Source organism: Pseudonaja textilis, chromosome 7 (genome assembly GCF_049901715.1).
Source record: "Pseudonaja textilis isolate UNSWEBS1 chromosome 7, rPseTex1.2, whole genome shotgun sequence".
In the NCBI taxonomy this organism is placed as follows: domain Eukaryota; kingdom Metazoa; phylum Chordata; class Lepidosauria; order Squamata; family Elapidae; genus Pseudonaja; species Pseudonaja textilis.
The window spans coordinates 4477475-4498642 of record NC_141996.1 but is presented as its reverse complement, the minus strand read 5'-3'; the positions used below and the strand labels follow the sequence as shown (position 1 = coordinate 4498642).

Below are 21168 nucleotides of genomic sequence, written 5' to 3'. Positions count from 1 at the left end.
AGTCGGACTTTGCCCTTCCCCGGTTTCTTCCACAGCCAACAGAGCCACCACTCCCACTCCCTGTCAGCTGTTCGGCTTCCTCCTCCGAGTCAGATTCCGACAGGGCATGTATGGTGCATGAAAGGTAGAACACAGCCAGAATAGGCCAGAAAAGTAATACTTATTCTGGAATACAGATAGTCATTGACTTACAACCACAATTTAGGTTGCTCAACAAGACAGTTGTTAAGTGAGTTTTGCCCCATTTCATGACTTTTCTTGCCACAATCACTGCAGTTGTTAAGTTAGCAACGCGGCTGTTAAGTGAATCTGGCTTCCCCCGTTGACTTTGCTTGTCAGAAGGTTGCAAAAGAGGATCACATGCCCCCGAGGACGCTACGATGGTCATAAATATGAGTCAATTGCCAAGCATTTGAATTTGGATCACACAACCATGGGGATGCTGCCATGGCTGTAAGTCACTTTCCAGTGGGTTGTAACTTTGAATGGTCACTAAACCAACTGTTGTAAATTGAGGACTATGTCAATTTATGCTGCTCTCGGAACTTTAGAAGAGAACTTTAGAATAACTTCATTGTCACTTTGAATATACACTAATCGGCATATATTCAAATGAAATTTATCGGCATATATTCAGATCGGCATATATTCAAATGAAATTGCATATAGCCCTCAATGGGTCACGACCTCCATCATACACTACATAAACATGACATAAATACAAAATTATGCATATACCCACATATATTATACGTGTTCTGACCCAAACCCTTTTCCAATAAAACAAACAAGAACCAAAGGGAACAGAAACCTTTTAGTGATTCTTATGAATCCCCAGTTAAAAGGCTGCGGCAAACTAATTAACTTTGATAAGCACAAGCCTTGCCAAAACTGTGTGAGGCTGCCAAGAATAACAGATAAGAAATATTTTACAACAAAAGAGAGTCTTCAAATACCAACTAAGATACTGCAATGTCCACAAGGCTGGAGTCTCAAAACATTTTTGCTTCCTACAAAGAACGTCCGATTCACAGCTGGCTTTTATCTTCTTGAAGGAGGGGCCATTACCTTTCAGCCTTACTCCCGAGTCGCCTCATTGGTCTCAGCCCCTGGACTCTCCAAACGTGCCAAGGAAGACATGCCATCCCTGTCGGATGGTCCCAGTTCCAACTCCCCTTCCTCCTCCTCCTCCTCCTCCTCCAAACCAGGTTCCGATGGGGCCACGACATTTTTTTTTATGATTCTTCATTTCACAACCGTAAGGGCTTGTTTGCCCTTTTTTTAAAAAAACAAACAAACAAACGCCACCTTCATTATTCATGTATAATTATCATATAATTGGAAAGAATCTTTCCTGTATAAGCCACACAAAGATAAACTTCCTTTCCTATCGGTGGGTGCATTCTTTGGTTTCTCTGCTGATAGAATTCATACAAATGACCAAACATTCCTACGGTTGCGTCTTTGCTGTGCCGTACAAAAAAAAGTTTGTAACTTGCTTCTAGCTTTGAGATGCATAAACTGTGCACACAACATGTACTTTTTCCAGCCAGTCTTCAAAGTTGAATACAGGGCAAGTGTCGTATTTAAAAATGGGTCGTGGGTGTGCGGGAAGTCCTCTCCTTTTGTGAAATATTTTGGGAAAAAGAACCCATCCCTCCGATGTCTTGGAGTTTGCCAGTAACTTTTAGTCAGTATAAACATTAATTAAACACTTTTGTTTCTTTGGTGGATGGAAATACGAATAGACTGTTACCTTGCATAACTTAAACTAACTTCACACAGGAATATGCAAACTCCCTAGTGAATTAATTAGCCTCAACTGCTAAATGTGCATTGCATGAAACAAGATTATTTTTGGTGAGGGGAAGCATGGCAGAGGGCGATGTGTAGATATCATAAACCATGGTAGAACCAACAAGATACCAAAATGTGGAGTTGATAAAGTGTTTGTGTAACAGTAACGACCAACTAGAGATTATTCCAAATCCCAGATACTTTATAAGGTGTTGCACAAACGATGAGAAATTGAATCCCCGCGTCCACAGACACTTTTAATACAAGGACCCGTGTGTCAGCTATTTTGAGAATTTTTCCTGCTTGGTCTCTTTGACCCCTTCGAGTGGAAATTCTGGGAACGAAAGTCCAGCCTACCCGGAGGGTGGTTGTGTCCCTTATAAAGTTGTGTCCCTTATAAAACGACCTGAGTAACAATTGCACCCTTGTGACAGAAAACTCTGCAGTAGTAACTGAACGGTTACCATTCTGCACCGCTCTTATCTAATGCCCCCAAGGATGGTCCAGGAGCAACCCCAGATCTTGGGCTGATTATCTAGTTTTCAAAGCAACAAGAATAACAACAGTGTGGGGAAGAAAAACCTTTTCTGAATCAGTTCAAAATTCATTTTCACTTGTTAAGCCTGAGCCACCGGGGGGTGGGGAAAGATGGCAAAAATAATAATAACGGTGAACAAAATATGGCTGAAATCCTCTCCTCTCTGCCCACTCACTCACCCAGTGTTATTGTTGTGTCTTCAGCATACAGAAGCCTTCAGGCTGTTCTCCATTTTTCACAATTTGCTGGAGAACTACGGCAGGAGGTAGTTATTGTTGCCAGGGCATTGTTTTGTGCTGTTCCCACTGGTCTTTGATCAAGCTCCATGAAACAGGAGATGCGGTGGGGGGGGGGGGGGGGGAATAGCTTTTTGTAGCCGCTGGTCATCCAGGAAGAGATTTCTTGCAGCAAGTTTAAATACCAGAAGGTGTCATTTAGCGGATTTGACTTTTCAGCCTTAGTTTCCCTGTGAAAAGGGGGGCTGCGGGTCAGACATGTTAGAAAAGGTTCCGTCCCTCTGGAAAGGAGGCAGTACGGTGCCGAGCAGTCAAGTTGAAATGCATTTCTTTGTTCGTATCAGCATACAAGTTTATTTGATTACACACACACACACACACACACACACACACACACACACACACCCAGGTCTGTTCCAAACTGGGGCATTTGCCATGGGCAGTTGGAAAAAGTGATTTGCCAAATTGACAATATCACAAACAGAATGGGTGGATGGATTAGAAGGCATCGAGTTATTTTTTTGACTCCTATTGACCACAACAATAGATTTTCTCCATGATGATCTATACCCAACACTAACATATTCTGTGAGAGAGAGGGGGAAGGAAGGAAGGAAGAAGGAAGGGAAAGGGAGGCAGGAAGGGAGGGGAGGGAGGGAGGGAGGGAAAGGAAGAAGAAAGGAAGGGAAAGGAAGAAGAAGGAAGGGGGAAAGGAAAGGGAAGGGAAGGAAGGAAGCAGGAAGGGAGGGGGGAGGAAGGGAAAAGGAAGAAAGGAAGAAAGGAGGGGGAAGGGAGGGAAAGGAAAAAAGGAAGGAAGCAAGAAGGAGTGAAAGGAAAAAGGAAGAAAGCAGAAAGGAAGGGAAGGGAAGGAGGGAAAAGGAAGGCAAAAAAAGGAAGGAAGGAAGCAGGAAGGAAGGAAGGGAGTGGAGGGAAAAGGAAGGGAAAGGAAGGAAGCAAAAAGGGAGAGAGAAAAAAAGGAAGGAAGGAGAAAGGAAGGAAGGGAAAGGAATAAGGAAGGAAGCAGGAAGGGAGGAAGGGAAAAGGAAGAAAGGAAGCAGGAAGGAAGGGGAGGGAGGGAAAAGGAAGGGAAAGGAAGGAAGCAAGAAGGAGTGAAAGGAAAAAGGAAGAAAGCAGAAAGGAAGGGAGGGGAAGGAGGGAAAAGGAAGGCAAAAAAAGGAAGAAGGAAGGAAGCAGGAAGGAAGGAAGGGAGTGGAGGGAAAAGGAAGGGAAAGGAAGGAAGCAAAAAGGAGGGAGAGAAAAAAAGGAAGGGAGGAGAAAGGAAGGGAGGGGAAGGAGGGAAAAGGAAGGAATAAGGAAGGAAGCAGGAAGGGAGGAAGGGAAAAGGAAGAAAGGAAGCAGGAAGGAAGGGGGAGGGAGGGAAAAGGAAGGGAAAGGAAGGAAGCAGGAAGGAAGGGAAAGGAAAGGAGGGAAAGAAGGAAGGGAGCAGAGGATAAAGGAGGGAAGGAAGGAGGTGTTTTATGAGATTTTTCAGTGTCATCTTGAGAATACAGGTAGTCTTTATGACCATAATGCAGCCTTCCCAGAAGGTCACAAAAGGGATTGCCTGACTAGTTAGGTAACTGGTTGCAAGTCGAGGACTATTGGTAAACAAAATAGAGCTTGTAGTCCTCAACTTACAACAGATTGCTTTAGTGACTGTTTGAAGTTAACAACCACACTTACGACCGTTTTTCACAATTACGACCTTTGCAGCATCCTCATCATGATCATGTGATCAAAATTCAGGTGCTTGGCAACCGATTCGTATTTATGATGGTTTCAGGGTCCTGGAGTTACGTGATCCGTTTCTGTGACCTTCTGACAAGCCGAGTCAATAGGAAAGCCTGATTCCCTTAACAGCCATGTTAGTGACTTATCAGCTGCAGTGATTCACGTAACAACTGTGGCAAGAAAAGTCACAAAATCAGGCAAAACTCATTTAACCAATGCTCACTTAACAACAGAAATTTCCGTCTCAATTATGGTTGTAAGTTGAGGACTACCTGTATTTTTATACTCCTGGGTGCTAAATCATTAATTGCTCAAAAGTGGAAATCCTTAATCTGTTTCTATCATCAAACAATTGGTGTGATTCCATGTGGATAGTTACTGTTCTGAGAAAACTTACTAATAAAATTAGAATATTATCTTCTTAGAAGGACGACCCTCATTTTAATTATCTGTGAAAGATTATACAAGCCGTGCTATTAAGAGTAACAATTCTTAATAAACCTGGTTTTCTACATGGAATCTGGTTGAATGTAGAGATACTATTCTTGGAGGTTGTATGCTTGCCTTACAGAATTTTAAAAGTAGAAAATGCAATAGAAATAACATTTATGTTGAAGAGCAAAGCGGAAAACCGCCTTGCATTTTATATACACTTCTCTACTCACCATTTTATTTCGTTTCTTTGAACAAACCGACTTTTCCTCCTTTATTTCTTTGTAGTTCCAAGAGAATTGGTCGAACTGCACCTGAAACTGATGAGGAAGATTGGGAAATCTGTCACAGCAGACCGATGGGAAAAATACTTGATCAAGGTAGAGCGATTTTACATTCCTTTTGAAAGTATAAAACTGGGCGATGATGGCTTCGCAGTCTTTAGTAATACCCTGCCTAAAGTCATAAATGGATGTGTGGATTTTGGAGTTAGATTTGTAATCTGAATTGAGCAACCTGTAACACAGGTAAAGGTAAAAAGTTCCCCAATCCAACTCTAGGGGGCGGTACTGATCTCCCTTTCTTAGCCAAGGGAACCAGCATTGCCCGAAGACACTTCCATGGTCATGTGGCCAGCATGTCTATACACCGAGGTACACAGAATGCTGTTTCTTTCCTATTTATCTATAGAAGAGCAACAAAGGTGGTTAGGGGACTGGAAGCTAAAACATATAAAGAACGGTTGCTGGAACTGTTTAGTTTGATGAAAAAGAAGGACTAGGGGAGACATGAGAGCACTGGTCCAATATCTAGTTTGATGAAAAGAAAGACTAAGGGAGACATGATAGCACTGGTCCAATATCTCAGGGGCTGCCCCAAAGAAGAGGGAGTCAAGCTATCCTCCAAAGCACCCGAAGGCAGGACAAGAAGCAACGGGGTGGAAACTCATCAAGGAGAGAAGCAACTTAGAACTAAATTTCCTGACAGTGAAAACCATTAACCAGTGGAACAACTTTGCCTCCAGAAGTTGTGGTTTCTCCAACACTGGAAGCTTTTAAGAAGAGATTGGATAACCCTTTGTCTGAAGTGGTGTAGGGTTTCCTGCCTAGGCAGGGGGGGGGTTGGACTAGAAGACCTCCAAGGTCCTTTCCAACTCTGTTATTGTATTGCATTGCACCGCACTGCATTGCATTGCATTCTATATCTATTCTAGGTTGTCTGAAGTAGTGTAGGGTTTCCTGTCTAAACGGGGTTGGATAGAAGACCTCCAAGATCCCTTCCAACACTGTTATTCTATTCTATATCTATACCTATTTATCTACTCGCATATGCATTTTTTGTCGAACTGCTAGGCGGGCAAACCTGGGACATGTCATGGCCGCCGCTCACCCCACTGCTCAGATCTCGAACCCAGGCAGTCAGCTTCCTGGCTGACAAGCTCAGCGTCTTTAACCACTGAGCCATCGTGTCCCACATGCTGGTAACATACATAGGTAGTCCTCAGCTTACGACCACGATCGAAACCCAACATTGCCCTTGTTAAGTGAGACATTTGCTGAGTGAGTTTTGCCCTGTTTTACAACCTTCGTTACTGTAATTGTTAAGTGAATCACTGCAGTTGATAAGTTAGTCACCGGGTTGTTAAGTGAATCTGGCTGCCCCCCGCTTGTCAGAAGGTCGCAAAAGGGGATTCCCATGACCTTGGGCCACAGCAAGGGTCATAAGTGTGAACCAGTGGCCAAGCTTCTGAATTTTGGTCGCATGATCCTGGGGAATGCTACAAAGGTCGTAAGTGTGAAATACGTTCGTAAGTAATTTTTTTCAGTGCTGTTGTAACTACTACTTTTTCAAAATAAATTTTATTAATGAAATAACAGAAAGAAAAACATTTTAAAAAAATGAACGTGGTGCATACATCCCGACACACCTACTTGTCTTACATCCTCAAATAATACACATAACGAAAAGCACAAATTTACATTATACATAAATATTAATCGTCATTGATACATTTACTCCTTTCTTTTTTGAACCAGTGGTAAAACTTCTCCCAGATTTCATAATAATCAGATTCAGTCCTATCTTTTGACTCTTGAGTTACTCTATCCATTTTGGCGCACATCCAAATTTTTCTAATTATTTCCATCTTGTCTGGCATATCATTACCTTTCCATCTTTGGGCAGGGGCTAATCTCACAGCAGTGGTGACATGGGCTATTAAATATATTATCTCTTTATTATATTTTAGTGCTGTTGTAACTCCGAGCGGTCACTAAATGAACTGTTGTAAAGTCGAGGACTCCCTGTATGTCTGTGAAGTGACTGCCTTGTGATTTAAAATACCTGGCTCCGTGCTTTACTCACATAGATGGCAGCACCTAGCATGTCTCATCTGATAGATAGGATTGGACTGGCTCAGTCATTGGACAAGAACCACCAGGAAGTGCCAGGCCTGTAGACTGGGAAGTTAAAAGTCATCCCAGAAAAAGGAAATGGCAAAACATTTCTCTATTTCTGCCAAGAAAAACATGTGGACCTAGGATTGTAGGCCTGAAGTCCCCAGGAATTGAGCTCAACTCCAAAGAGAGTTTGATTTTATCCAGTATGGGGAAAAAACTGCAAATGGTTCCCCAGTTTTTTGAGATAGTAAGGACTGGAGCATAAATCACTTCGCCCAGTTAAAGGTCACGTCAGTGAGAGTTTTAGTAGCGCACAGATTATTATAAGTCCGTGGTGGCTAACCTTTTTGGGCTCCTGTGCTGAAAATTGCGCTTGTGCGCACCAGCACCCAGAAGGCAATGCCTCCCCCTGCGCATGCGATCCCCCCATGTGTCTGTGCAGGTGTGCGCATCTTCTGCATACTCCTGCCCCCCGCACATGCGCACCAGGTCGGGTGGGCAGCGCATGCGCATACACAGTGGGGCTCTTCTGGGTGACTTCTCAATGTGCTGGCAGAAGTGGCTCTGCGTGCCACTTCTGGCAGGCGTGCCATAAATTCACCATCACGGCTATAAGTTGTTGTGAGTCACGGAGACGATAGCAGCATTAAAACTTGATCAATACAAATCAACTAGGAGTATGCCAGCGACTCAATCTCTCCTTCACCTCCGGTCCTGATTCCTGCTTTCTTTCCAGAGACACCCAAAAGTACAATTGGATCTGACAGGAATGTATCGTGTGTGTGCGTGTGTGTGTGTGCTTGCAGTGGCGGAAAAGATTCCTCCGTATTTAATTTGACAGTTTTGCCTTGCAGATGTGTCAAGACTTCAACAGCACCTGGGCGTGGGAGATGGAGAAGAAAGGATACCTTGACATGAGCACTGAATGCAAATTGGGGATTTTGAAGGTATTGCTCTTCTACTCTGCAGTGCTCTTCCCCTACTCCATTTGCAAGCTACGATAAATAGAAACAGAAACCTCCCCGCCCCCCTTTCCCCCCCATCTCACAAGTTGCAGCTACTTTAAAAAGGCCCATTCTAAAGTTTAGGACAATTCACCCCAGCCAACTCGCCTCCGGACAGCTCGCTACAGGACAAGACTTACCCTAAGATTAAAGAAATAGTGGAATAGAACCATTAAAGAAAGGAGGGAAAAGGAGGGACAGAATGCAGTGTGAATGGCAAAAAAATTTAATATTTTTTTTTATAAAAAATATTTTAAATAATTAAATAGAATTGTTAAGTTGTCCTGCAGCAAGTTGTCTCACGGTTGAATTGGCCGCGGCGAGTTGTCCCATTCCGTTCTAAAGCCGTGTCTTCTGAATCGTTTTGAATAGTGCGCCACTCTATGGAATATGGGCAAAATGGATCACCATTTATCTGAAATGGCATAGGGTTTCCTGCCTAAGCAGGGGGTTGGACTAGAAGACCTCCAAGGTCCCTTCCAACTCTATATTCTACATGTTCGTTCTAAACTAGAAAAATAGCATATGAACTTGAAGTGGCCCATAAAAGACACAGGGAAATTCAAAGCGTCAAAATACAGGTAGCCCTCAATTTAAGATCACAATTGAGCCTCATATTTCATGTTGCTAAGCGAGACAGTTGTTAAACAAGTTTTGCCCTATTTTACGGCCTTCCTTGCCACAATTGTTCAGTGAATCTCTGCAGTTGTTAAAGTTAGTGACACAGTTGTTAAGTGAAGCTGGCTTCCCTCGTTGACTTCGCTGGTCAGAAGGGGATCATAGGACTCCAGGACGCTGCAACCATCATTAATGCGAACCAGTTGCAGTAATACAAATTTTGATCACAGGGGATGCTGCAATGGTCCTAAAGGTGCAAAACGGTCATAAGTCACTTTTTCCAGTGCCGTGTTAACTTTGAACAGTCACTAAATGAACTGTTGTAAGTCAAGGACTGCCTGTCAGTGAGAGTCTTCCATTGTTTGAAGGTGACATGAAACTACCTTCTATGGGCACCAGGGAACGTAGATGTTTGCTGACCCCTAAAGTATTGATACAGGTAATCCCTGAGTTACAACCATAATGGACCTCAGAATTTCCGTTGTAAGTCATGACAGTTGTAAGTTGAGGCACCGGTGTGACCAGACTTGATTTTATGCCTTTTTTTTTTTTTTGCAATGGTTTGGTCATTAAGTGAACACTGGAGTTGTTAAATGAAAGCAGCAGTCATTAAGTGAACACGATGTTTGTTAAGCAGATCAATGTATTCCTATGGGTATTTTTTGCTGGAAACTGGCTGAAAAGACCAGAAATCTGCAAAAAAAAAAACCTGTCAGAAATTTTGGTCACGTCACTGCAGAATCCCACAACTGACCATAAGGATGAGCCAGGTCCCAAGCACCCGAAAATGCAACCCTTATGTGACCGTAATGTGCAGCCATCAGAACTCTGGAACCCTGGGTCATAATTAGCTTTTGGGGACTCCGTGATAACTTTGAACGGTTGCTAAAGCAACCAGTTATAAGTCGAGGACAACCCGAGGTACGTTGAAAAACGCACTTTGGCTCTTCCTGAAATATATTTTAAAGCCCTGCTACTCCTTTTCCCTCCCCGTCTCTCCCGAAGTACCTTTGCGAATGCCAGTTTGATGACAATCTAAAGTTTAAGAACATCATCAACGAGGAAGATGCCGACGGCATGCGCCTCCAGCCCCTCGGCCGAGACAAAGATGGCTTGACCTACTGGTACCAGCTGGACCAAGAGCATAACGTCAGAATGTACGTAGAAGAGCAGGACGATCAAGACGGATCATCGTGGAAGTGCATCGTCAGGTAAACGTTCATTTCTGGCTGCTTGGTGTTCATTTGGTGCCCCTCAAGCTTGCTGCCCCAACGGTGATTTTTTTTCAAAAGGCAAATGGACTTCGTTTTCCCCTGAAGACGTTTCGCTTCTCATCCAAGAAGCTTCTTTGGTTCTGACTGAATAGGGGAGGATGGAAGGATTTATATTCCTTGCAGCCATCCAGTCCTGTAGCCTGCGATTTTTCTGGGAATCTGTTCCTACACCCAACACCGTTTGAAGGGTATTCATCAGAGGTGCGTTTTCAGCAGGTTCGGACCAGTTCTGGAGAACTGGTAACGGAAATTTTGAGTAGTTCGGAGAACCGGCAAATCCCGCCTCTGACTGGCCCCGCCCCCACCTATTCTCCGCCTCCCATTGAGTCCCAGCTGATCGGCTGGGTCTTCTTTGGTTGCCCTGCACAGGAGAACGGAGCTGGAAAGCAGGTTAATGGGGTGGGGAGGGAATGGGGATTTTACAGTATCCTTACCCTGCCACGCCCACCAAGCCACGCCCATAGAACCGGTAGTAATAACTTTTGATTCCCACCACTGGTATTCACCCCTGTATAATAACAACACTAGATTAATGTAGCAACTTTTAAGATTGGCCGTATTAAAAATTCGAATAGATATAAAATGTTAGAAACGGGGGGACTTTGTTATACATACCATTATTCAATATGTATATAAAGTGAATATTAAAGGTTAAGATCAGAATTTGAAAAAGAGGTAGGTATGCTCAAAAATAAAAGTTATAACTATTAGAAGAATGTAGCAAATATTAATAATTGAAAAATGAAGGGCTAAATTCTGATACAGGTATGTACAACAACATTAGGACTACGTAAGCGGGACTAATTTAGTAATGTTTTCTGTATTACTGCTTTTGTATCAAAATGATGACACTCAGATTCCACACTATTCACGAAATGATATTGATGTAGGTTAAAAAAAAAACTTTACAAAAAAGAAGAAGAAGGGTGTTCACCCCCAAAGAGCATAGCTAAATGTCTGTGAAGATTCTCAGTCATCCAGGTTGTCCCAAAGGTGCTTTTTCAAGAGGCACCTGGACTTTGTTTTTCCTTGAAGACGTTTCGCTTCTCATCCAAGAAGCATCTTCGGTTCTGACTGAATGATGGAGGATGGAAGGATTTATGTTCCTTACACTCTGGTTGTCAGCAAGGAAAATCGGTCATTTATTCAAGGAAAGAAACAAAATCCAGATGCCTTTTGAAAAAGCACCTGTCAGCGTTCCAGAAAACCTCAACTCCCAACAAATAACCATGGGATAACCATGGCCTGGATGACTGAGAATCTCCATACATACCACTCAAGCTTGCTGTGGAAGGCTGGGTGTTAAATCTAGTGTATTTGGAGGGCATCAGGTTGGGGAATAATGGATTGCTTAAAAAAAAAAAAGACAAGACAACCAACAAGCCAGGCCATACTCAGTTAATTTTCCAAAGAGAATAACTCTGATTTCCCAAACTCTGCCTGCAGTATGGTTAGAAATTCTTCACAGCTGCCTCTTAGCTCCTGTTTGGGTCTGTAACATGATATAGTCCTTTACATAGTGGGGGAAAAAAAGAATTTAACCCTTACTAAATTAGGGTTAAAAATATAGCCAGGGATGCAGGCTTTTCCCATCAGCTGGAGAGTGAATTCTGATTCTTGCTCTGATTACCATAAATGTTTGAGGTTCAAAATATTAAACGTGCAAGTATATCTGAGAAATCGATCTGTTTCTACTTGGAAACCCCTTCTGGACTTAGTGCTTGAGGTGGAAAAAAAATGAAACTTTGATTTTGGGTTTTACTGATTAGATTGATTTATTGTTATAGAAATGGCTCGTTTGTACTATTTTGTAAAAGTAAAAAGTTGAGGTTTGGTGTTATTATTTTATTATACTGCACCTAAGGGAGTCAGAAAGTCAACACCTTTTTTTCTCTTTCCTCCCCTTGTTTTCCACACTTTCCCCCTTCCCCTTTGCTTCCCCTATTTTTCCTACTATTTGCCTTTATTTTTTTTGTATTTTGTATCGTAAACTCATAAAAACCCAAAAGTTAATTAGAAAAAAATAAAGCAAAAAGATCTGAGAAAATGATTGGGATCGATTGCAACCCTTAATAATGGTTCCAGATCAGGGTTTCTTAACCTCCGCAGCTTTTTTAAAGACGTGTGGACTCCAGATCCCAGAATTCCCCACTCAGTTGAGGTGGAGAAGTTACCCCAGATGGGGAACGCAGATCTAGATTTTTTTTTAAAAAAAACAGAGATAATCCGTTGTGTTTCCCAAGCCGGATATTTTCTCTTCCTCTTCCCTTGCTTGCAAAGGCTGGCAAGGAACTGCAGTAGCACAATTATGTAAGGTTGCTGTTTTTCTGAGGTTTGGTGCGTGTCTTATTTTTCATCCAGAAGCCGAAATGAGCTGGCTGAAACTCTGGAGCTCCTGAAAGCACAAATTGATCCCGCGCTGTTGAAAAACCAGGATAACTCTTCGCAAGAGAGTCCAAGCACTGAAGATGAAGACGCCAAAAAGAGGGAAGGCACAGCAATGCCAGGTTTGAATATTGTTATTATCTTGCCAGTGGGCAGTCTGTGTTACCATTTACTCCTCGGGAGAATTGGCACTCAAGCCACAACTCTGGGTAGTGAAGGTCCATAATAAACGTCCTTCAAAGGGCCTATTGTTGGATTCTTCTTCACATCTTAAGTTTCAAAAACTTGGCTAACTTGACTTTTAATTGTTGCAGAACCAAAGTTATTTGGAAGTTGAATTCAGCTCACAGAAACGTAACTCTGCCTTTTCTTCTGATGTGGACAAACGTCTTCCAAGAGGGATTACATTTCTGAAGGCTCTTGTGTGTAAAAGGGCAAACTACCCAAAGCCTTGTTTCAGAGACAGGTGCAGGATGAGGCCTTCTGGGTCACACTGTTGGCATACCCATGGTTGTTTGTTTATCCGTATCAGAAGCATCACAATTAAAATAAGGCAAACTGTGCAAGGTAAAATCTAAAATGCAAGATTAAAATATGTACAAGTTAAACAGAACTTGCCCAGAAACTAGTAACATTGTATTCTGTCACACAGCTAGGAAGTTCTTAAGTGTGCACTGATTGGGACACAAACGGCAGGTATACGTAGGTGTTGTTTGCATGTCACCACAATTGCAAAGGACCGAAGCCACCGGACAGCCTCATTTGTTCGGAGTATGCTCATAGAGGTTCAGCAAACTACCCACTCCTTCCGAGATATGCACAAAAATTCCAGGGCTAATCTTTCTACTTCTGTTCTCTAGAGCAATGTTTTGCAACCTTGGCAAACTTTACAATGTGTGGAGTTCAACTCCCAGAATTTTTCCTTCTTGTAGAACCTGAGAATGGAGTGTGCAGCGAGGAGGAGGAGGAGGAGGAAGAGGAGGAGGAGGGATCAATGAAGACATGTGTAGAAGAAAATCTCAACATTGTACCAAAATGTCGTTCCTAGGAGTCTCATAGGGGAAGCTATGACATTTGCATCATATGATTAGCGATTCTGCTGTTCTGAGTAAAAGATTATCATTGGAATAGATTTTAATCATGATTTTGTTGTCATTTAAATTCACTTCCAGAAAGGAACTTTGAAAAATATGGGGGCACAAATGTAGCATCTGTCTGCAACTCTTTAAAGCAGCTATGTCTTTGCTTGGATTATATGATATATGGGGGCACAGATGTACCACCTATCTGCAACACATTAAAACAGCTGCATTTTCCCCCTGGATTATATATGGGGGCATAGATGTAGCACTTATGACTCTTTCAAGCAACTGCATCCTTTCCCTGGATTATATATGGAGGCACAGATGTAGCACCTATTTGGAACTTCTTAAAGCAGCTGCGTCTTTTTCCCAAATCATCCCATAGCTGCAGAGGTGAGCCTCACCTTCCTGGGGAAAGTATCAGCTTTAACAAGATGCAGATGGTTGCTGTGGCTGCAGTCCTGTACACATTCTAAGTATCATTTCTGAATATTTTCCAAATCACTGAAACATCCTGGTAGCATGCATGCCTATGATCTGAGCTGGGTATAATCAGTGCTGATCCTTGTTCTAAATTTATTTTGTCTCTCTCTCTTTTTTAATTATAAGCAGAAGGCGAATTGAAGGTGAAGGAAGAAGAAAAGGAGCTAGCAGAAGGACTGCCACAGCCCTGCGAAAACCTTCCACCTCCTGCCGCTCCGGCAGAGGAAAAAAAGATCAAAGTAGAGAAAGTGGAAGAGAGAGACATCATAAAGCTCCCCGTTATCGTAAAACTCGAAAAGCCTCCGGAGAACCACGGGGAAGTGCAAACTACCAAAGACGAAAATGACTCGTTCAAAGAGAACGTGAAGCCGGCTAAAGCGGAAGCGAAAGAGAATAAGCCGGAGCCGAAAGACTCCAGAGAGATGAACAGCAATGCCGAGAGAACGGTCCTTGAGCCCGAGAGGATCGAGTTCTGCGTCAGCGTCAAAACCCCCCAAGACGTGGTGGAGAGAACAGCGGAAGAGAACGAGAAACTTAAAAACGACCAGCAGGCCAAGATCCCCCTGAAAAAACGAGAAATCAAGCTGACCGACGATTTCGACAGCCCCTTGAAAGCGCCCTTGCGGAAATGCATCACGCCGACCAAAGACGTTTCGAAAGAGGAAGGAGGCAAACCAGAGGAGGAGACCTTTAAGAGGGTCCCCACCATCACCGACGGGAAGTTCCTGGTCAACGGGGAAATGGGTTGCGAGAAACTCGTGCCCAATAACCGGTTGGATCGCTCGCCTTGCCCGAGGGAGGAGACCGCCATTCTGCCAAAGGAGAAAAACGGGCTTGGAGAGGAACGGATCCAAGAAGGAGTCAGCACCATCGTCCGGACCAGCGATGTCGAGAAATGCATTTTGCATCCTGCGAAGGAGACCACCGTAGGGGTGATTGTGCCTTTAAGGGAGGAGACCAGCCCCAAAGGGAGCGAAAAACAGCCGGACGCGAAGACGTCGGACGGGGTGGCTGAGGCTCTCTCCAAGGCAGGTGATCCTCCCAAGAAGCTTGAAGACCCGCTCAGAATAAACGACAGCGTGATATGTTCCAAAGACAGCTCGGAAAAACCCTCCAAGCTACCCTCCTCTAAAGAGTCAGTTCTGGTTTCGGATGCCGACGATTTGAAAAAAACAGCTCCTTCAGACGAGAAAACCGCAGGCTCGGCTAGCCCGGATGCAACACCGTCTTCTGTTTCAGTCCTTTCGTTTAAGAAACCCGCGGTGGAAAAAGAAGGCGCCGATTCCCAAGTCGCTTTCCCTGATCAAAGGCAAGCGTGCAAAGAGCAGGAGGCGGAAACGCCCAAGGACTCCGAATCCCAAGAAGGAGAGCTGCCGACCACGGACAGCCTCCCAAGTGCCGTCAAGGAGCCACCTCCCGAGACGAAGAAAGAATCTGTAAAAACCAAGTGTAAATACAAGCTGATTTCCGAAGAAGAAAGTTCTCTCACCGAGAACAGGGAATTAACCTCTGAGAGGCAGAAAGACGGGATTAAGCTAACGATCCGGATCTCCAGCCGGAAAAAAACCGACCCGCTCCCTGCCAAGTCTTTGAACGCAGCCGGCGGGAAGGAGGAGGAGGTGGTGAGCGTCGGTCGCATTTTAAGGCGGTCCCCCCGGATATCTAAACCGACCCCCAAGGTCGTCGAGACCCGAGATCAGAAATCCGAGAAGAAACGAAGCGAGGAAGAGGACGAAAAAGTGGCCTCCGTGCAAAAGCAGGAGAAGAAAGAAGATTCGAAAAAGCCAGAGAAGGAGACGAACTCTAAAACCCACAAGGTGAAAATTACAGAAGGGCTCAGTAACGTCTTTTTTTTTCTTGTAAAAAGTTTTTTTTTATTTTATGTTTCAAAAAACATCTCTTTTAGTGAACAGCATGTTTCCGGGTTTTCACATGTCCATACAAACATGAGCTTGGTTACCTATTCATCTTTCCCTTTTGATTTCATATCCTATCATTACAGTTCATATTTTCGATCAATTTTTTCATATATTCTTATATCCTTCAAATTTGCTTTATATATTTTCTATTCCTTTCTTAACTTATTGCTTTTTGTTTTAAATAGTTCTCATATCTTCATATTCATTATGCTTTATATTTCAATGTGTCACATTTGCAATTTCATCGCATATTCTTATTTCCTTATTCCAAAAGTTCCCTCTTAATTCAAAAAGTTTCCCCTTTAATTACTAATTTGAGTGTACCACCCTTTTATCTTATACATCATTTATTGATTGATTGATTTGATTTGATTTGATTTGTCAGTCGCTTACAAGATAATAGGTATAAGTATAAACATGAGTAAGAATACAGAAAATAGGTACGATTAAATTGGGACAATAGGACAGGGACAGGAGGCACAATGGTGCACTTATGCACAGACCTCTTAGGAATGGGGTGAGGTCAATAGTGGGTAGTTTGAGGTTAAAGGAGTGGGAGGGTTTGAGGATGTAACAACAGAGTGAGGCAGTGCACTCCAGGCGTTGACCACTCTGTTGCTGAAGTCGTACTTTCTACAGTCGAGTTTGAAGCTGTTTACATTGAGTTTGTATCTGTTGCGTGCTGTTGTATTGTTGTGGTTGAAGCTGAAGTAGTCATTGACTGGTAGGACATTGTAGCAGACAATTTTGTGTGCTACGCTTAAGTCTAACCGTAGGCGGCGTAGTTCAAGGTTGTCCAAGCCCCAAATCTCAAGCCAGGTGAGATAGGGTATTCTGTTGCGAGCAGAGGAGTCTAGGACTCTTCTCGTGAAATACTTCTGGACTCACTCGATTGTATTAATGTCCGATATGCAGTGTGGATTCCAGACTGATGAGCTGTATTCGAGCATTGGTCTGGCAAAAGTTTTGTATGCTGTAGTTAGCAGCTCGATATTTCCGGAGGAGAAGCTTCGTAAGATTAGATTTACAACTCCTCTTTAATTCATAATAACAATTTATAACAATATAGTCACTTTTTAATTATCACCCTAAGAATTAGTAACAATAATCTCCTAATAACTACATAACACAAAATACAACATCACCTTTTACGTTTTGGGGAGAGCTGTGAAAAACCCAGAGACGAAAGCAATGTTTTCCTTACCTCTCTCTAGCCCTCATTCCAAGCTATGCATATTAGGATAGTGGGTTTTTTTCAAAAACAGGTTTTCTCTGTTAGCAATACAGGGAGTCCTCGACCGGCAACATTTTATTTAGTGCCCGTTCCAAGTTATGACGGCCACTGGAAAAAAATAACTTATGACCATCCTTCACAGTTGCACCTGTTGCAGTATTCCCATGGCACATGATCAAAATTGAGGTGTCCCAAGGTCACATGATCCCCTTTTACTGTTCTGACCCAAGCCTTGTTCAAATTAAACACAAACTGTATAAAAGCAAACCTTTTTTTAATGCGGCGCTGGGAATTCAGTGCATTCCCAGCCAGAAGACATTTAAACTTAATTGTCCGAGATAAAAGCAAGCCCTTTCAAGGTTGCAAAAGGCTGCCAAGAACAGAAGTCTAATTGCTGATAAATATCCAACGACAGAAGTTTCAAAAACAAACCAGAGTAAGCAGGGCTTCAACAAGGACTCTTGAGTCTAAAGAATGTCTTTGCTTCCTGCAAAGAACACATCCCCGAGGGCTGATTTTTATCCCTTATGGGAGGGGCCATCACCTTCCAGCCTTACTCCCGAGTTGCCCTTGCTGCTGCAGCTGCTCTTTGCTTCGAGCAGCCCTACACACATTGGGCACTGGCATCACTGCATCACTGCTTCCAGATCCCGTAAGCTCCTAAGGCAGCACCCGCTCTCCGATAGTCTTGGCCTCATCCCCACATCACAAGCAGGCCCCTCGTCTGAGTCCTCGCTATTGGAGAACCCTGCCGTCGGCACCTGCTGCCGGTGAACCACAACACCTGATGAGCAAAGTCAGCGGGAAGCCAGCCTCACTTAACAATTTTTAATACAGATAAGAGTCCTCGACTTGCCATTACAATTGCGCCCCAAATGTTCTGTTCCTACGACTACTGTTAAGTGAATTTTGCCACATTTTTACCACTTCTCGCCATGGTTGTTTAGTGAGTCACTGCAGTTGTTCAGTTAGTAACGTGGTTGAGTGAATCTGGCTTCCCTGTTGCCTTTGCAGATCAGAAATTTACAAAAGAGGATCCTGTGGCCTTCCGGGACATGGAAGCTGTCCTAACTATGAGTCAGCTTCCGGATTTTGATCACGCGTCCATGGGGAATGCCACACAGGTCATGTGAAAAACGGCCCAAAGTCCCTTTTTCGATGCTGTGGTGATTTTGAACAGTCACTAAACGGACTGTTGTAAGCCTAGGACCAGCTGTACTGAAAAAGGTCACCGCTTGCTGGTGACCTGTGGTGAGCTTGGGATGGAGTGGTTCGTCCATCTGGCTTCTCTATGCTCTCGTGTCCACTTTCAGTATTACCAGGATGCAAGGAGCCTGCTTTAGTCTGGCCAGATTCTGTCCGTAGGCGAGGAACAATAAAGGGAACCGCTGAGAGGTTACTGCTCTGTGTAGCTGTCTTGCTTTTCAGAGCCTGACAGTGAGTAATTTACAATGGAAACGGAAGCTTTCCCTCGCCTTTTTGCAGTTTTGCTGTGAGTATGTGTAGAACTGCCATTTGGTAACAAAAAAAAAAAAATAAAACATTGCTTATTTATTTAAGTTAATAAAAGCTAGTTTGGTCTAGTGGTTAAGAAACCAGGAGACGTTGAGCTCTAGTTTTGCCTTAGTCACTAAAGCCAGCTGGGCAACAAATCATCAGGTGATGAGGAGTTCTAGTCCAGCCTTAGGCATGAAAGCCAGCTAGATGGCTTTGGACAAATGACCAGGTGACAGTGAGTTCTAATCCCACCTTAGACATGCAAGCTGACTAGGCAACTTTGAGCAAATGGCTAGGTGACAATGAGTTCTAGTCCCACCTTAGGCGTGAAAGCTGGCTGGGGGACTTTGGGTCAGTCACCAGGTGACAATGAGTTCTGGTCCCATCTTAGACATGTAAGCTGGCTAGGCGACTTGGCCAGTTACCAGGAGACAGTGAGTTCTAGTCCTGCCTGACAGGAAACTGGCTGACTCTTAACCAATCACCTGTGAGTTCTAATCTTGCTTTAGGCATGAAAGCTGTCTGAGTCACCTTAGGCCAGTCACTCACTCTTAATCCAACTTACCTCACAGGGTTGTTGTCAGGAAAATAGATGGAGGAAGGAGTCTTTGGTATGGTCACCATCTTGAGTTATTGATAAAAAATAACAAAGGCGGGATATAGAATAAATAACTCAGTACATCCAGCCACCAATCGGGTAGCTTCGCGTAACACTATGAGGTAAAGTGGTTGTTGAGGTAATTCCCCGTTAGGAGAATGAGCGCATACAGGGAGACGTATAGAGAGTAGTGTTGGAATAATACACACAGAGCACACAGATACAATGTGCAGTAAATGTAGGTTTTTACTTCCAGAAAGGTTTAAGCAAAGTCCAAAATAAGCAGTCCAAAAGTCATTCACAGGTAAAATCAGTCAGTTTTTCAATCCAGGGATAATCCAAATATCAAATTCCAGTGTCAGAAACAATTCAGTATCAGACTTACATTAAATCCAGTAATATCAGTCAATTAGAAGAAATGGAGCAATGGCAATACTTTCCAACAGAAGGAAACAGATAATCACTCAGACACACTCTCTTCTGAGACTAAGACTAAGACAAACCAGGTTTCTGGGTCCATCTTATGGCTGTTTGAGAAACCACACCCAATTACAGTTTTGCATTTTCTTAAAGATATAGTACTAAAATGTCTATCCTGCCTTATATATTTCTAACCCAAATACCTGTTAGGTGACTTATATTCCTAACAGCGGTTTTCTTGTCTGTGTGGTCGCACAGCCTAAATGGAGCCATCGTCGTGGTTTTACTTACACTGTGATTTATGGTGCTTGCTGGGTTTTTTGCTTTTCCTTAGAGATGTTAGAGCGTGCTTAGTACCCCCTGAGATATTCAGACAGCTGCAAAGGAGAGGTCCGTGCTCCGTGACCCGGAAAACATCTGGAGCCGTTGCCACGGCCGTCGTTTATGGCTAGGATGTCTTAACGAGCTGAGAAGTTTTTTCTTATTGCTGAATCCCCAGGCTTCCCGGCGAAGTAAAGTCCGATGGGCTGGCACCCGAACGCGTGGCCGTTGGAGATACTCGAGCAATGATGATAGTGAAGGTTCTGAGCACGAAGAGGGGGAAGAGGAGGAGGAAGAAGAGGAGGAGGAGGAAGAGGAGGAGGAAGAACCAGCTCCTGCGGATGATGACGAACCATGCAAGAAGTGTGGCCTTCCTAATCACCCAGAGCTGGTAGGTTCTTGGATCAAAGTTCGAAAATGAGGGTCAGGTTTCCAAGTGATGAAATCCATTTAAAAAGAAAAGAGTCCATCTTCCATAGCAATTTTTTTTATTTCGGAAAGCATCAAATTGGCAAAGTCTGTTGTAATTCTGGATCTGACACAACCTGGAATTACACCACATAATATTGGAAGTTAGAAACAACCCCCAAAAGTCACATTCCCCGAGAGAAGTAGATGAACGTTGCCTGGTGTCATCAATCTCCATCTCCAGGTCTCAGCAAGATCAGCTTTCGTTCCCACGGGAAGGAGAACCACCTAGCCTAAACAACTCTCTCTATCTCCACTCCTCCCACCTTACGAATGTGGCAAGCCGGAAACCCTTCCCCCCCCCCCCATGACCAGCAAAGAGAAGGAAAGAAAAGGAATATATAATAAGGCAAAATAAAATGGCTACGCAGATGTCAATTTCGGGCTTGACAATGAGATTCACTCATGTATTTAATCATACACATAACAACTGCAGCTAGAATCATATACGCACAAAATTGGAAAAGTGAAAGTACACCCACAGATCAGGAAGTAGTAAAAAAAAAATACTAGAATGTACCGAACAATGGAACTTAAGGACAAAGAGGAAAAAGAATATTATCTAACATGGGATGTATTGTATGATTGGATAAATAATAGTTGCAGAGATTAGTATTTAACCATGAAAGAAGATTAACAAAACAGAAACCAAATACAGATATATTGAAATAAGTTAAAATAAACAATGTAAGCAACAGCACTAAGTGGATTGTACGTGAATATAGTTTAAAA

The 21168-nt window shown here is 43.3% G+C and overlaps 1 protein-coding gene across 1 annotated transcript in view; it reads left to right on the top strand.

Annotated features, from left to right (window-relative positions):
- Nucleotides 1-21168, top strand: part of RSF1 (remodeling and spacing factor 1) — a 57126-nt gene that overhangs the window by 18956 nt on the left and 17002 nt on the right. The window contains 6 exon segments of the mRNA XM_026706782.2: nucleotides 5023-5114; nucleotides 7988-8080; nucleotides 9761-9966; nucleotides 12391-12536; nucleotides 14109-15796; nucleotides 20147-20359. Coding sequence (XP_026562567.2) covers nucleotides 5023-5114; nucleotides 7988-8080; nucleotides 9761-9966; nucleotides 12391-12536; nucleotides 14109-15796; nucleotides 20147-20359 — 2438 coding nt within the window.